The sequence below is a fragment of the Falco biarmicus genome, chromosome Z (assembly GCF_023638135.1).
Source record: "Falco biarmicus isolate bFalBia1 chromosome Z, bFalBia1.pri, whole genome shotgun sequence".
Taxonomy (NCBI): domain Eukaryota; kingdom Metazoa; phylum Chordata; class Aves; order Falconiformes; family Falconidae; genus Falco; species Falco biarmicus.
In genome coordinates this window covers 74114256-74132142 of record NC_079311.1, presented here as the reverse complement: position 1 = coordinate 74132142, position 17887 = coordinate 74114256, and the positions used below count along the sequence as shown (strand labels likewise).

General features: G+C 42.9%; 1 protein-coding gene across 2 annotated transcripts in view; it reads right to left on the bottom strand.

Annotated features, from left to right (window-relative positions):
* Positions 1-12799, bottom strand: part of CCBE1 (collagen and calcium binding EGF domains 1) — a 102055-nt gene extending 89256 nt beyond the window's left edge. The window contains exons 1-2 of one of the 2 annotated variants that reach the window (XM_056323920.1): positions 12581-12799; positions 12370-12450 (exon numbers count right to left, since the gene is read on the bottom strand). In XM_056323920.1, coding sequence (XP_056179895.1) covers positions 12370-12450; positions 12581-12681 — 182 coding nt within the window. In that variant the 5' untranslated portion in view covers positions 12682-12799. The remainder of the gene's footprint in view (positions 1-12369; positions 12451-12580) is intronic. The other variant, XM_056323919.1, reaches the window with a different exon arrangement.
* Positions 12800-17887: the final 5088 nt, after the last annotated feature.

Here is a 17887-nt window from a genome sequence, read left to right as displayed (position 1 = left end):
TGGGCTATTGTGTTTCCAAGAAGAAAGGTCATGATGGCATTTAATTAAAGGATTGCTATATTTGTTTGGTTCTTTCTTCCAAAAGAGAAGCCCTACAGAGCAAAGCAACAAATTGGACAATACAGAATACAGCCAGGATCTTCGGCCCTAATGCGCAGTTAAGAATATGAACATAGGAAAGTTTCCTATTTCCATCCTGAAGATATATTTCTCCTACATTAAATCTTTGTCAAGTCCTTAAGGAAAATTTCTTGGAACATTTTTCTTTTCATTGGAACAACTTATAAACGCAATGCCTGTAAGGTCAATGAAAATGTTTGAAGTTTCTTTTTCCTGGTACTTAAAAATACCCAGCAGTCCATATTGCAAACAAGGATGTGTAAATAAATATATGTGTACATATTAGCCATTCTTGCTCCTGACTACTTGTTTTCTGCTGCTCTTTTCATTCTGCCACAGCTATTTTCACTGGAGATGTTCCAGTGATGTACCATTAGCTTACTCCCACTGTGGAAATACTCTGGATATTTTTGCAACATAAGAAAACATCACAAAAATCTAATTTATCTCTTGGTGGATATGAAAAAATATATTTTTTAAAAGGCGCATTTTTTCTTATCTTGTACAGTAGCATTTTGTTGAACTGGAATGACAGCAAACCACCATAAGTAAATAAAGCCCAGCAAGTTATTTGAAGATTCGATTTACAGCGACCTTCTTGGCTATAAGAGGAGCACTACATCTTCAGCATAAGCTATCAATTTCTTTTTCCTGTAAGGCATAAATTAGGCTTTTCCCTCCACTTTATAGCTAGAGAAGAAGCCAATAACGACCATAGTAAACCTTAGTGGGTAACTGAAGGCAGAATTTAACATGATACAGCTCCTTGAGGAGCACAGAAATTAAGCCCAGGATCTAGAACTACAACTCAACTCCTGGCAAGCCCATCCTAAGGTTAAACAACATTGCCTCCCAGGATCACAGTGCTCCCACTGATGTAAATCTGGAGGGGCACTGTCAGGGACCCTTCCAGGCACGCTCAATAAAACTGCAACTCAAATACGGGTCAACGTGAGGACAACAAACAGCACAAACAATACTCTGGCCAATAAACTCAGCTTGGAAAGTCAAGCAGAGAACTGGCTTCATTGGTAAGACACATTCAATCTGCTTCAAAAAACGTTTTGCGTTCTTTCTTACATGGAACGCTAAGAAGAATTATAAAGAATAATTCCCAAACTGATGCACTTGGTAAAGGTCCAGGGAAGTCAGCAGGGCTATGGAAATGCAACCCTCTGCAAATATTTTCATACAGCATCTTTAGTGCTTATGCAGGGGACCAAAAAAGCCATCCTCGAATGTGGGTGAGCTTCTAAGAATAATCAAGTAGGCACCAGTCCTGCCAACACAGTCATGTATGCCTCGTAGTCTTCTTGAGCTCCTGTGCCACACAGAGAAATTTCTGCAGGAAAAGGACCTAATTTAAGATCAGATACAAGGAGAAGGTTTGAATGGATTTTGAATCTAACTTGAATCCAGAGAGGAGATGCCAGGAATACAGGTTTCTCTTTATAAAACTTCTGTGGGTGAAGTTCTTCACTCAAGGTGTGCCACAGCAAAATTTTCATTTCTCTTTAAAAAGTTTTAAAACTAAGGGGAAATAACACATGTCAGCTTGGCCTGGAGGTTAGCTCTTTCCCTTTCTCCCCGTTGACCGTATACAGAGAGAGCTGACTGAGCCTGGACTCCCAAAGCAGACTCCAAAATGTCTGAGAACTGGGAAGTGTCAGGTTGTCCCCTGCTTCCCACCCTCATCCCTAATTTACTGGGTTTTGTCTGGAAGAAAGAAATGCGGGGAACTGAAGGGTGGGAGCAGCAGGGAAACATGCTCAGAAGTAACAGTTTTAGTACCTTCTGTTTTGCTATTAGACAAGCTACGAGGCAAGCAGGACAAGGTAGAATAAAAATGTACCCCACGTTCTCCATTTTTAATCACATTCCATTTGGTGCTTCTTCGTTTTAACATTTCAAAAGCTTGACATGAGAGTCAAAAAAGCTTGACATTTCAAAAAAGAAATCAATGACCCGTTTGCTATAGGCTCCTCATCTCTCAATTTTGAAATGTAAAGCATTTTCACCAGCTGCTCTCTGGACATGCATTTGTAGCCTCCAGGCATTAGGAAGTCCAGTGGAGTAGACATACACTTTCCTCAGGAAAAATAAAACAAAACAAAACAACCTAAGGAGCTTGAAAAATCCAAATATACATCAAACCAACTCTTCTACATCTGCCTAATCAAATATACTATTTTCCATATACACGGCATACTATGTAATATATTGAGAAGCCAGCACCTGAGGCACCACGAGAGTCACAGTCTGAGCCAATGCCTGCCCGTAGCCTGTCTGGGCCATCGTGCAGACCAACAGCCCAACCACGTCTGGGTTCATCATGCTACAGATTTCCAAGCAAGCGGGCAGAGGTCAGCCTAGACTGCCAGGTTGTCTGTCTGCCACTGCTGCTCGCTCCAGCATTTGGAAGCTGCAGTTAAAAGCATGCATCCTCAGGAGGATCAAGCGTTTACCAAACAGTAGCCCCGGTGACCCCTGGTCCCTCAAGTCTCTCACTCCCCACTTCTCAACCACTAAGATCTACCAAAGACCCTCAACCCCATTTTCACTTTTTTTTTTTTCCTCTCCCCACAGATGCTATTATAAAGATTAAATAATTTTCCCTTTGGCTATTTTTGTCTGAGTTATAACTCATTTGAACTCTCAAAGGCAATAATCTCTAAACTAAGGGGTTTTGTCAGAATTCCAGAGAGCAGTATTTAGGAAACGAAATAGCTTTTTTGGTGCAGCTATGATAATAAACTCTATCATGAAAATTGAGTATGATAATAACATCTTGTTGAACAGGCAAGATGTCAGATTCACAACATATATTAAATGTGTTGAATGTGATCACAGAGATATTAACATTCCACTGAGGCACTGGAGCTCTGGGCAGGAAGTTATTTACAACGAAATAATGCATCCAATAAAGTTATTTCCTCTATCTCATAAAAGGAATTCTGAGCATACTTTTTTTGGTGTGTTTTCACAAATCTCTGAATTTTCAGCATTCACCCATTACTTGTAAAATACTGTGATAATATTACATGTTCTTCATCCATTTTGCCAACTGTACCATCTAACTTCTTGGACTTACATGACTTGCTATGGAGAATTAGGGGGTCACCCTTCCCCCCCAAGGGAGGGTAATCAGCCTGTGAAGCCATCATGAGCACTGCTGTTTTACATCAGAAGCTATGCACCACTGATTTCTCCATAGCAAGACTATCGTCATACACTTGCTAGCCCATATGATTATTGTCCTACATTTCTTCAAACCCTCCCTAGTATAATTTGCCTTTGACTTATAATAAGCCTATTCATTCTCCAAGAGCAATCAATTTTAAAATTCAGATTATAGCTTTGATTTTGCCTCTTTCCCACTTAAAATATTGTGTATGCACTGTTTTAGCTCCCAGCCCATTTGAAAAGGAGGGAGAAAAATTGTTTGATGTGCATTTCGTACTGAATGGCTGCTAATATTAATATAGTGAATATAATCACTGTGTATTTCACCTTATGTAAATTGCAGCACAGACCATCAATTACAATGGATGTGGTTAGAACTTAAGTTTAAAAAAACCCCCTGAAGTACATGTTTTTAATAGCTGGATGTATACAAAATACTTTACAGTCTTGTACTTCCATTTTTTGAACCAGGATCAACAATGAAATCAACACAACATGATGGAAAACACTTTTTAAGCAAGAAGCATTTTCCAAACACAACTAAGCTCTGAGATTACTGTCTGCAACTGAAATTGTTTTTCTCTTCAACCGTTAAACAGAGCTACCCTCAAGGAGATGCAACCAAATTGCTTTCTTTTCTGAGGCCAAGAAGAAAATGAGTCAGCACTGTATGGATTCTGCTCTCCATTGTTTCTGCTTATAATTGGAACAACATTCCAATTATAATTGGAAGAAATGGCAAAGTAGAGCAGTACAGTGACATTTGCTACTGTTAGTTTACCAAAGAAGCCACCATTAGTCTGAAAACTGAAGCTGAGCAAACAGAAAATGGGCCACAGAGAGAAAAAAAATCTGGAGTAGAATGTGTCAGAAGTTTTTTTACTGTAGATCAAAGTCAGCTCTGGATATTTGGATGGTAGGCACAAGTCTCAGCCTCTTAGTTAAGCACGAACTTTAAACAGCGGAATCCTGGAGTGCCCCATATGGGTCCATAGGAGACGTAAGCCACACACACGAAGGTCTCCAGGGCCGACATTCTCCTTGTCACTGATATAGCCCAGAGCAAGCCCTCTGCCATTGCCAGCAGCTCCAGCTGAAGTGACATTGGTATTGAACCTCAGCAGCAGCTCACACATTGAAAGAAAAGTCATCTCAGGACTCAGGGCACTGCCGTGGAGACACAAATAAAAGATTAAACTTCAAGTTGTGACAATTCAGCACAATCTCAATGAAACCCAAAATCGCACGGGCCCCAAATGGCCTGCATTGCACAAGAGTGAGTGCAACCTGAAATCTGGTATATCCCAGGTACGGTGTCTCTGCACATCTGCAAATCAGCGGTACGGGCCACACCAGGTATCTCGCACAGTGCTCCCCCAGGCATGCAAGGACAGAAAACCAGGCAAGCATAGCAGAAGGCTCAGAAAACCTGTTGCCCTCGTGCTCTTTGTACTAGGCAATGGCTTTCACAGCAGAATATGGGCAATCCCATCTTATCTGGGACGTCTAGCAAGCTCAAACTATTTTTCCAAGTGTAGTTTAAATATTCTGTGTTCAACTACCTCACAATAATTCTGTGCAATAACAATGAACAAAAGCATTCTGAACTGATCAAAGACTGAACAATTTAAATGTCTGCCTGTGAGGTGTTCCTCCTGCTCCCACACAGACCCATGCTTTACAGACCAGGACAGAAATTTTCCAAACTGAGGAAGGAAAGAAGGGGACAGGCTGTCAAGAGAAGGTGCATCAGCTCCTGTTGCTTAGCTCCAAGTCTAGTTGGGAGAACAGGCATCATCCCCCGGATTCATGTGTGTATGTTTTCATTTGGTTTTGGCTGATGTTTGGTTGGTGTTTTTTTTTCCCCTGGGTTGTACTTAAATAGAAGCCTGGAAGCATTTAAATTATACTTCTTTGGGGAGTGATTACCTCCCTTCCACCATACACATATCTGTCACACAAACCACCATCAAGATGTGATTTTTCTCTTTTTATGTCTATATTAATTCTTTTTTTTTTTCTGCCTGCTCCATGCCCCTGGGGTTGGATTTTTTTTTTTTCTTTCTCTTCCTTGCTGCTCCATATGTTTGTCCTTCCATTCCAGCTTTTTCTGTCTTGCCTATCTGGACTGCAGTCAGTACAGAACAGCCCAGCTTGATGGGTGTCTATCACAATGGGAGCGGTAATACAAGTATTAATAATGTCCTGCTGTTAGCAAGAGAGACTGCAATCACTTTTTTAAGGACAAAGCAGCCTGACCTTAGGGAGCATATACAATACTTAGGATAATTGCAAAAGTCATATTCCCTTTGGTGGCCTATTTTTATTACATATTTCGTATCAGCCATGGGAGGCCCTGGGGCTACTATTTTGTTTGTCTGGAGTCTCTGAGCTAGACGATGTGCCCAGGAAAGTCAGTTCATATTTAACCCTATATTCTGTAGATGAAAACCGTAATACAATGCACCTGGATTTCATTATTGATCAAACCACCAAGGAGGGCACTTATCATAAAGCTCTTCGTTTGCGATTTTTATAATTCTCCAAACTGCTTTGATCTGAACTTCAAAAACTTCTGGACTACATGAACAACCATTTACCAGATCTCATCCTTTAATTGTAGCACATCCTACCTCAGTGCACCACCCGCAGTAATCATGCAGTGTTCTGAGAGATCATTAATTATATTCGTTCATTTTGGAGTGAACTGGCTGTACAGAGGAGACACTGCACGGTAAACCGACAGCAGCACCATGTTTTGCTGCCGGAGGCTTTGCTCCAGCCAGCAGCATCCACATTTCCTGAGATCTCGAGTGTCCCTAACCTCACCAAAATTCGGTAAGAGCTAAGAGCCTCAGCACCTGAGACAGCAAAGTGACCCAGAAAGTCAAGGCCACCCAAATACAGCACAGAAACCTAAGACACATGGCACTTGTGTTACTCTTAACAGGCAGATACTCACAATGTGTCTCAGTAACTGGGAGCAATCTGTTCCCTTGGCAATCACAGCAAAGGAAATTGAATCAAAGGACTGACTGCAATCAGAACCATGATGCTCAGAAGTGCTGCTTTCAAAGCAAAAAATTCTAGGAAAGCTGGGGAAAATGTCTTACCATCATTGTAGCATATACTGTTTTGTAAAAAAGTAATGTACTGAAGCAGAATCTTATTTATTTGTACGTACAAAAGTCTGCATGTGGTGACAATTTCCAGGGAGATTTTTTTTAAATTTATGTATAAAACAGACAACAAAAGCTTTTTAACTAGGGGAATGTTGTTGCATCTCTTCACAAACACCACAGTAGTGAATGAATTAATAGAATTAGTACTAGTGAGACTTGCAGAGCAGCACTCCTTCACATTGCAGAGCTGCTCAACACATTGTTTTCATGATGATGGTTTGATACGGAGTTCAAAAGCCCCAATAGCATATGCATATTCACAGGCTTCTTTGTAGAATAAGTAAACTAAGAATTTCTGACACACCTTATTTTCAATCCAATCACCAAGTGATGCTGCTGCAGCTCTTTTCAGTAGCGCTCACAGTATACATGGGCATATTTCAGGTGCTGATGGTACCCTGAGTGATGTACAGTTAGCAGCTCGTGGCACTTCACCACTGAACTATGTGCAAAGAAGAATTGTTCGTTTACTGAAGTGTAAAGAAACTCTTGCAGATGGGGAATTACAGACGTTGTGTATGTTTAGTCTTCTAAAACCAAAACAAAATTCAAAATCATACACTTTCTTAAATTTTCAACAATATTCCACCATGGATTGCATTTACCTGCAAGATAACTGGAGATTAAGCAGTACTTTGCTCTAATCAGATATTTTTTTGGTTTTACTGTTATATCAATACATCAATTGGGACTCTTTCAATTCTATTAAAATTGAAATGGTCAGCAAAACTTCAGAGAGAAAACATAACAGCAACAATAAAAAAATATCTAAAAAGAACAGTTCTAAGATGTCAAAATGTCATCCTTGCTTACTCCAGCTGAAAGCTTCAAAATTGTGCACAGCAATTATTTTCCTGTTGGAAAGCTCCGTAACATGCGCCTTGAGTATCTGGGAACCAGGAATTGCATGTGGTCCCCAAGGGCATATTAGCGAAAGTGCTGCTCTTTATGAAACAGGTACAATCCAACTTACTTGTGATTACTTTTATGTTTTAAAAACGTGCAAAATGATACAGTCTATAAAAATAGTAGGCTCCACCAGCAATATCAACATTCAAGACAGTAAAAAGAAATGCTTTTTAAGGCATGCAATCTCTGGTTACCATCAGAATTATGTAGGGTGTTAAGTATACACACATTCTCTTCTGCAACACATCTGAATTGTCTTTTTGTTATGAAGCGTAGCACAGTCTTTCCCAGCAAAATTTAAAACCTGAAATGAAGGGAGGGCTTCTGTAAAATACTTGTAGCTGCTAATTATCAGATGAGGAAGCTGACAACCTACATTGAAACCATTCATCCTATTTAAAAAACCTTCGCTTGCGAAATACTACAGAAAAAGTTACTGATTAAGTGCTAAACTGAGATTTAAGCTCCACAAAATGGGGCTTATTTGCAGATATATAAAGATTTGCCTCATCTTTACAAAGGTTTCACCATCATTAGCTAGGACTGTTCTTCCAAGCACTCTTATTCTAAACCTCCTACTACCTCCCTGGTCCCACAGAAGGAAGGGGCAGTCGCAGCTTCCATCGCTACACACACAGATTTAGGGTATCATATGTTTCCTTGACAAACTTGCACACTTCATTTTCAGCAAAAAATGCAGGAAATAGAGAGTGCTCACCATGATGTCAAAGAAGGGTGGATAATTACTCTCACCAGGTCAATAGCCTATTTGTTCAAAGAAATCAGTTTCATCAACTAGTTTAGTCAATTTTATTTGCAAGTTAAGAGGGAACTGACTAATAATTTCAGCTGAATAAAAGGAAAAAAACACCCTTCCCAGGCTATGCAGATTGAGGTTTAAATTTTCATCTGCCAACACATGCCAGTTTCCTTAATTTAGCCCTTTATTTTTATCAAAAAATTCTGAAAAGGAGCAAAACTATTCCTTTCAAGTCAATTTACAACAGTATTTAAGTGTCTAGTAGAGAAAGAGATTTGCACAGTTGGGATACAAATATTCACATTTTCCCATCTGTTTCATGCTTGAATCTTCCTACAACTGGCGATGGGCAAACAGCTTCCTACTAGCAGATGTTTCTGTTAAGTCTGTATATTGTCTTTCCGAATGATTTTCACTACACTCACTGAATTCTAACTAATACTTAGCTCTCCTAATATACAATAATTAGGTGATCAAGTTTTGCTGGTTTTTTTTAAAAAGGAGCAACCCCAGTTAATAAATTGTAGCAGATTAGATGCGAGCCTCCTGAACTTGGAAGTGACGTTACCCCTACCAACCCCTTACTGGAACACAGCTACATAATCAGGGTAAGGCACAGGGATGCCTATTCCAGATGCTGCTCTTCCTTCTGGACCACAGGAACTATGTATGGTAGCACTGTTTAAAATGACAGTGAATGAAGGACCTTAATGAAAAGAGCTGCTGCTAAGATGAATTGTCACATGCAGGCAATAACAGACAAATGCACTGAAGAAAACCGCAGCAACATTCATGTAATTTAACATGGCAGCAGATTGTTCAAAAGCTGATCTGAGAGTGAAACAGGTTAACATCACGTTCAAATTGCTGGAGAAGACAGTAACACGTGAATGGGGCCTCAAATTCTCATGCTGCCCAAATTTCGTCTAATTTGATGAACCTTGCATACAGTATGAATTCAGTCTTATTGGATTATTACATTATCAACAAAGCTGAAGAACTTGTTCTCTGTACCTACATGATGGGGCCATTACTACTGGGTACTTTGTGCAGTTACATACAAGAGTTTAAAAGAGATTTGCGCTGAAAAGATATTGCACAAGCTCCCACTGCTTTTTGCATCTGTTCCTCTGTACACTTATGAAAATAAATATAGAGAATGTCTAAAAAAGTACAAATCAAACTAAGCCAAGGGCCAGACTGCACACATTCAAAAAGGAAAAATACATCTAATTATGTACAAGGTTGCTATGACCACAGGGAAAAATGTCAATATATTTTCAGCGCTTGGCCCCACTTTTGGCTTGGCCCTCCATTTGGCTCATCTTTATTCATGAATAAATCTGGTTAATTTTTTTTTTTTAAGAAATAATTTTTTTTATTAGAAGATGCTATTTTTATTGAACTTCTCTGCAAACATGCTGATTTTCATGAAAAATTCTAGCAGGAGGAATAAAAGGATAAAATTGCTTTTGGTCACATGCTTTGGAAAAAATTCTTCTGCTTCGAAATGTTGACATCTGATATTAAATGTACTTTTTTTATTTAACTAATTGCACAGCAGATAATTTGAAGGGTGCATGTTGCCTTACATCTGACGTGTTACAACATGAGGCAAATTTTCTGTAGGTTTGTTAAATTTCTATACAAAATGTACTTTGACCTAGAAAAGAAATTAGGTGTGTATGCTAATAGTGAATAACAGCTGATATTAACTACCCTTTTAAACTACCTCAGCAATGTATATAAATTACTATATTATTCATAATTATGAAATAATGTGAAAAAGCTGTCTAGGAAGATAAAAATTGAAATTTTGTAAGAATAAATATTAGAATACCAAACTCAAATTTCTCAGAAACCTGGAGTAAGTTCCCTGAAGCCACAGCTGAGTTTCTGTCCAGCTGAAGTTTTTAAAATGTTCGCTGTCTTTCCAGGTGTGAAAACTGAATCCTAAAGTACCTGAATGTCCTGTGAAATGAAACCCAGCTCGAGACACCACAGGATTAGTCAACACTTGCACTTTCTGTCATCTGTTATTAAAGAATCTTATATTAAAATGTGTCCTGCCAAGGTTAATCCCATGTGCCTGCTGGAAGCACACCTTGCTAGCAGGAGCAATGGCGACGTTGCCCTTTCTCTAAGGTTCACCATCATGGGTGGACGATGATGCTGGTCCACATCAGAGCATGGCATACCTCTGAGGGGAAAGACCAGTGGCACACCAGCACAGGTATCTCCTCCATGCAGAGCTGCTCTGCTGAGCCACACGCCTCCATTTCAGAGATGCTGCCCTGCTCTTGTGCATACGGACATCACCAAAGAGAGCTTGCAGGGTTGAGGATGGAGCCCTCCTCACCCAACCTTAAAGGTTAGACCTTGAAAATACATGACTACATGGAAACCAAGTTTTCCTTTTTTTTGTTAAAGCAAGGCAGCCTTAGCAGTCATAGATAAAAAAAAGATTTGAAAACATGAACCAAAACAGCTCAGAGTGCAATGCAGCAATTTGCATTGTTTCACAGTCTGTGCTAGTTTGGGATGGTGAATTCTGCTTGGGATTGTGCAGGGGGAGAGCTGTGGAGGGAGGGAGGGCACAGCACAACCAGAGCCCAAAGGTCAGAAATACCTCAGCAAGGATGAAAGAAAGTACAAGTGGGGCTTGGAAACTAGACAGAGTCCTGCTTTCTTTGCACAGTGGCCCACAGCAGCCTGTGGAGCCTATGAAGTCCTCATCCATTACATACAAAGCAGACCCACTTTGCTCAGACCGATTTTGGAACATGCAGTAACTAGCAGGATGGTCATGTGTCTGCTGCTTTATGCAGCTCACGCTCTGGCTCTTTCCTCCAGTAACTCAGCACAACCTTGTTCACCCTAGTGCTCTGCTCCCAAACCAGAGAAATGCTGCAGGTTCAACCAAGTACTCTCCTTCCCTGCAAAACCTATAGGCTGTCTCCAAAAAGCGCTGTGTGCTGCTGTGTGCTGCAGAGCTACTTATAAGCAGGCTGCGCCTCACCTTCACAGGGAGAGGAGAGAGAATGTAAGGGAAGCAGGGAAGGGTGGTCTCCAATCCCCCCAGAGCTCTTCCCAGGGGCTGTAAGGATAATGCTGCTGAGAACTGGGCGGTGGCATGACAGCTTCCCAGGTGGCTGTGGCTGCTGGAGGGCACGCATCAGCCCCAAGCATGTGAGCAAGGGACAATGCTGCACCATGTGCCTGCAGCTCTCTGGTAATTATGCCCCAAAAAAAACACTCAGGGAAGAAATGAACAATCTCTGTGAAAACTTTTCACAAGCATTAATGTGCTTTATTGTATTTTTGGTATACATCAGTGGCTCCCTGCCATACACAGGCATACACAGGCAGGCAGAGCACAGTCACTTCCACAAAGTAACCTCTCAGAAGAAACAGTTTTCACAGATGAGACGTCTCATCTGTGGGGATGGGACTAATCTGGGGACATCAGTAAAACGATATGTGTGTGCTCATACTTTGTATGTATTTCTCCAAAAGCACATGTACCATTGACTGTTCTAGACATTTGTCATCATTGAAACAGCTTTAAAAAATCTTCTGAAAAACAGATGTTTCTCAAATACACAGCTGAAAAATGAAAACTCAGGGTCTGATTCATTTTACTTAATTTGATCGGACTCTGCCGAAGTCTCCCCCAGAGCTGCTTGCTGAAGAAGTTACTCATTCTGAGGGTATGATTCATCTACCTAAATGTAAATGTCTTTCGGGCGACATGAGTCCAGCTGATCTCACGCATCACCCCGCAACTGATGCAGCTATAGCTCCAACGCACCCCCCCAGACACCCAGGTCAGCAGAAGCCCCTCTCACTCTACCAGTGACCGATGGCCAGGATACGACAAGCAAAGCCACATGCGCCTCCTCCAGCGATGCCTTTGAGGTGACATTTGCAGCGAGTTACTAAAACCTTTCACCGGGGCAACCGCAGGACTTGCCAAGGGAGATGCCGAACGCCGGAGGGATGTGACCAAGTTACCCGCTCCCCAGTGCGCGGGGTGGCAGACGTGCCGGGGTGGCTTAGCGCAGGGCACGGGGGAGGCGAACAGATGCCACAGCTGCTGTCCCCACGCCGGCCACCAACACGCATGTGTCCCCGCACCCCCTCCCGGGACGGCTGGTGCCCCCCCCCCGCTGCCGCCAACCCCCCGCCCCCCGCCCCCGCGGCCGCGGCGCTCACCTGAAGCAGGTGGTGAGCTCGCCCGTGGGCTTCAGGCAGGGATACCGGGTGGTGGCGATTTTGTTCTCGGAGCACACCTCCCTGCAAGGCGGGGGGGGGGGCGGGTTATTAGAAAAAGGGAGAAAAAAGAAGGCAGCGGCAGTGGATGGGAGTGTGTGGGGGGAACGCACAGGAACAGGAGCGCGGGGGTCCGCGGCGGGGGGGCACCCACCTGTCGCCGTCCTGTGGCTCCTCCCGGTAGGTCCAGGCGTGCCCCAGCGCCAGCAGCAGCAGCAGCCGGAGCGGGGCCAGGCTGCCGGCCGGCCGCCCCATCGGGCCGCCTCTCCCCTGCGCGCCGCGCCGGCTCTGCCCGCCCCGGCCGGCAGCGGGGCTGCGCCGACCCGCCGCTCCTCCCGCCCCGGCGGAGGGCCGCCCCCCGCGGCCGCCAGATGTGCCCGCGGGGAGGGGCCGCGGCCGCCCAGATGTGCCGGCAGATGCGGCCCCGTGGCGGGGCGGGGCAAGGCGGGGCGGCGGCCAGATGTGGCGGGGCCGCAGCAGATGTGCGGTGGGAGTGAGGGGACATCGAAGCCCCCCGGCCCCCTGCCGGTCCCCCGGCCCGGGGAGAGGAGGGGTGCCTGCCGCAGGGCGAGCGGGCCAGAAAGTGACGAAGAGGTCCGAACCCAGGGATCGGCGGCTATCGGTGCACCATCACTGATGCTTTCCAGATAGGCTTTATCTCAAATCTCTTTCCCAAAGGAGCAGAGCAGTTCAAAGCATCTCTGCTGCGATGGCTGTTTATCCTTGTGTACGGCTGCCACTTCCCCACCATTCATAAAGAGGAGATTAACAACGACAGACTTTGATAAAGTAGTGGGTCAGGTCTTGCCCACTGTACCATATCCGTTTTCGTTGTTGAACTGCTCGGGACCAGGGCAACAAACCTGCAAAACGATGATGCCTTTGCAAAATGTTTGGCCAAAGCATTGGCTTTGGTCACCACATAACTTCCTACAAATATGAAAGGCTCCAGGAAAAGGAGGGTGTGCAAATCAGCCTTACTAGCACTTTCACCTGTAGTATAACTCCTTTTACAGCCAGAAAAATTAGGGAAACATGAGCAACAGATTGTACTCCTATATTACTATACCCAGAAAAGTCAGGGATATGTAAGTAACAAACTGTAACTGCTCTATTAAACCAGCACAGAAGTAATAAAGGGCTGTAAGAAGACTCAGGCAAACCCCCTTCTAATTTTTGCCCTGCCACAGGCAACATTTGAACAAATCATTTCACTATTCTGTGCCTCAGTTTCCCCTGTCTGTAACTGGAAGACCCCAATAGCAAAATCATTAAATAAATAAATAATGCAGATCTCCATATAAGAATCGGCTACAATTAAGCTGTTTAATCCCTTTGGTATGTTGTCCGGTACCCAGAAGGCGGCTAATGATGGATGGACCCTTACATGAGAAACTCTGGGACTTGTCAGAAGTTTTCCTTGACTTGCACAGTATCTCTGTCACCGTGGTCTGTGAACTGCCAGCTTCAAGGTATTTCTCTGCTCTAGGTGCTACTGCATATTTTCTCTACTTCTGTGCTCGGTTGAGCCAGGGAGTTCCGCATGTCAGATTTCCACACACACACACACACGCGCACCCACTTTGTTTTTGCTTTTCCTATTGAAAGAATGTTTTAGATGTTTATTCACAATTACTTCTTTTCCTTTATACAAATAATGAGTAAGCAAAGACAGGACTTGCTGTCCTGAAGCCAGAGAAAACTGTGGGTGTTTCTTGCAGAGCTAAGCCCTCATCCCACTCAGACAGATCCTCCTGATGCAGCAATAACAGGAACAAAAGCGGGACTTGGGTGCTTAGACCCAAGTACTCAGGAAACACCTGTCTCCACATCATTTTCTTTACCCTCCAGCTCCAAGTAGAAAGTACCCAGTGACAAGGTCTGAAGTGGAGAGAGGTTTGCACTGCTGTAACCCCTGCCTTGTCTGTCTATAGATAATGATTTATTTTGCCACATTCCAGAAGTGGTCACAGTCCGTCCAAAAAGCTCAGTTTTTCAAAATTGAATCATACCCAAGCACAGAGCCGGAAAACTTTGGGTGATTTCCAGCCCAGACCCAAGTGTCATGATGTTGGAAGGATTCTGATTTTAAAAGGATCCCTATACAGGGCTGGCATAAGTGTGCTTTCAAACAGTATTTTTTCCAGAACTTTTGCCATTCAATGCAGATCTGATTCACTACCTGAATTGCTTAGCTCTGCTCTCTGCCTTTTCTTTAATGCCTGCCACCCACACAGCACTGTATCAACACACTGTACTATCATTTTAATTTAAAAAAATTGTATCAACTTACTTATATATTTATTTAATTCATGCAAACAACCTTGTTGATTTAAACAAGGTAACCTGCAGGTGAAGCTAACCCTGTACTCTTTGTCAAAGCAGGGCCCAAAGTTTCATATACAAAGAATTTCTGTGATCAAAAGTTGAGAGCAAAGAGGGGTTAAACATTACCATACTTTGCAGTTGCTAACTCTATTACAGCTGAATACATTCAAGTTTAAGGTTTCATCATTTTGCTTCATCAGCTTCATCTCAGCTTTAATGACGATGCAGCCAGGACAATCCTGAGAACAAGGCTTGCTCCCTGCAAAGTGTGGAAGGGTGGCAGTGGCTAAGGAAGCACTGAAATGTTCCCATTGCCTCAAGGAAGGAATGATCTAGGACTCCTTTCATGTAGAGTAAGTAATCAGAATACAATTTCTCGTGCGAGGGATATTTTTCCTTGTGCAGGGTCACGTTAGTTTTGACTTGCCCAGCTCAAGCATGTATTAAGTTGATTAAGCTGCACACTAAATTTTGGAACGCTCTCAAAGAAAAGGATGAGGAATTCAATGTAGTAAATGTAGCTTATCAGATGTTTTATTTATCCTGTTTATGTAGGAAGATGCATTGTTTCCTGCAGTTCATTCATAATGATGTTGTTAAATTAATAACTCAAATTCAAGTTTATTTTCTGGATTTTGCTGGTAACCGGAATAGCTCAGAAGAAAACTTTGATCACTGCCTCTGAAAAGGCTCTTTCAGAAGTCTGTTTCCATAGTGGGAAAGCACAACCTCTGCATGCTACGGAACAGGAGAAGGAGGGTGTAGAGGGCACCCTGACCCTTTGGAAATACACTGAGGTCATTTGCATCCATGAAGAGCTCACAAGACCTTGAGCGGTTATTATATTATTCTACTATTCACAGACCTGCATCAAAGCTATTGTATTAGGCTCAGTACAAATGCACAGAGAGGTCTGAAAGTTTAATGGTGATCCTGAACATCAAAGATCATTTTTTTCCCTACATCCTATCCCCAACTTTAAAAGTAATATGACCATCATGTTTGGTGGGGGGTGGGGTGCTGGGTTTTTTGTTTGTTTTTTTTAGATGTTTCACTTGGAGTGAGTCTTCAGAGATAGGCACTGTGATTTTTCTAAATCTGTTTACAAGCCACATTTTCATCAGTGCATTTTCCATCTGCTTCAATTAAAAAGCAAGTAACCAGTTATTGTAAATAGTCTTAATCCCACTAAAGCATTGTGTTTGCACCAAGTGCCTTGGTGGCAGCTCCACCAGATCTCCAGCTGCCAGCACTGACATGTTTGGGAAGATCAGAGCAGGACTGAAGGTGTAAACAAACATAAAACAGAAGGTTTAGAGAACATCTTAGGCCTGGGATAGTTTATAGATTTATATATACTTTATAGAAAGGCCTCACGTTAGTCATTTGTGAACCAGGTTCCCTTCAAGGTGAATGCCCAGACTGAGCCTGTCTAGATCCAGACTTTTACTTCCAAGTAATATTGCACGACTCAAACTCAGCTGCTAAACACTCACCCAGGCTTGGGCAGTGTGGAGATTTCCCGTGCCACTTCACCTCCAGGAGGCATCTAGAGCAGTGTCCCAGCTCAGAAAAAAGCCAGAACCACAGAATAGAGAGAAAAAATATGTCCTGGATAATTACATCTAGCTCCCTAAATGGAGGTGGAATTTCTTCTTAACCCGTCTGTGGTTAACAGAGCTGTCTGGTCTGTAAAAGGCTGTGTGAAGCAGCAGAATAGGCAGCACAAAGGCAAAGAGTGAAAGCAAAATCTGTCAGAAATGCTCCACAGGTCCACAAGGAGCAGGTCTGGGACAGTAATGAAGAGAGAGAAAGGACAGAAAAAAAGAAAGAAGAAGTTGCATAGGAAAACAAGGGATGGGAAAGGAACTGAAGAAATGTCAGAACCTTGCAGCAGGTGCCCAGGTCTGCCCAGGTCTAAACAGGTGCCATATCCTGAAAGAGGATGGTAGAGCAGCCAACAGAGCATCTGTCAGAGCAGGAAAAAGGCAGGAGGGGATGCTGAGGGGTCAGTGGTATGGTCACAGCAGCACCCAGTTATGTCTGGGTGGCAGAGAGCAGAGGACGAGGAGGTTGCGCTTCTTATCCCTTTTTTCCAGCCATCCTATGTTTTATTTTGGAAAGATTATAAACTGTGCAACGTAAAATATTTTATTTTGCCTAGTAGGTGCAAGCTGTTATCTTACCTCTAGAACCCACTATGTGAAACATGTCACAAAACATGTATTAAATAAAAATATTGAGGCAGAGAGAAGACAATTCTAATCACAAACACCATTATGGCACTTAATTAATCTAGGAGACAAAAAGTCTCTGCTTTCTGTCAGAGGCGTTTTTAGTAAAACATGTTCGTGAAGGACTGAGGTAGTTGAAATGGGATGCAGCTGTTTTTAAAATTGCCACAGAAAAAGGCACCTAGGAAAACATGCAACGGTAACCATCAGGCATTGCTTCTAGAGAGCATCACAGCCACAGAAAGGAATTGCCCCAGACTGCTTCCTCCATTTCACAGATAATGACAGGGCTCATCTTAGATTAGCAGCAAAAATAAACAGCTTTTGAAAATATCAGCTAAAACAATAGCACCGCTGACCAAGCAGAAAATAGGTAAATGATAGCTCTAATCCACCAAAAGCAAATCCTGATGGCTACATGGGACATGGCATGACACTAACCAGGGCTGACTTATTTTCTCGAGGGTCAGGTTTGAATTCCATTTTGTTATAAGAGATTAGAGCTGAAGAATGTGAAATCTTCCACGGCATCCCAGCTATCAAACACCATCGGCCTCTGATGTGCGTATGTGCTTCTTGTCAGTCCGGGCTCCTTTGACAAGGCTTGAGCCATCGCTCTAAGTGCACAGATAAACAGATCCCTTCTACCCAGTCTTTGTAACGGTGAGAATGAAGTCTCTGTGCTCCTGAAGTTTACAAAGTTTTCCACCTAAAGTAACAATTGCTGCTGTGATGATCATTCCATAGCAGTGCCATGCTCTAGAAGCTCTGGGTGGTGAGGAAGACTTTGGAAGCCCACTGAGAGATAAATCACTTTATAACCACAGACACATACAAACACCCACGTCATTCCCACACGGGTGTACCAGAAACAGAATAGGTGGGAAACTAGATCTGAT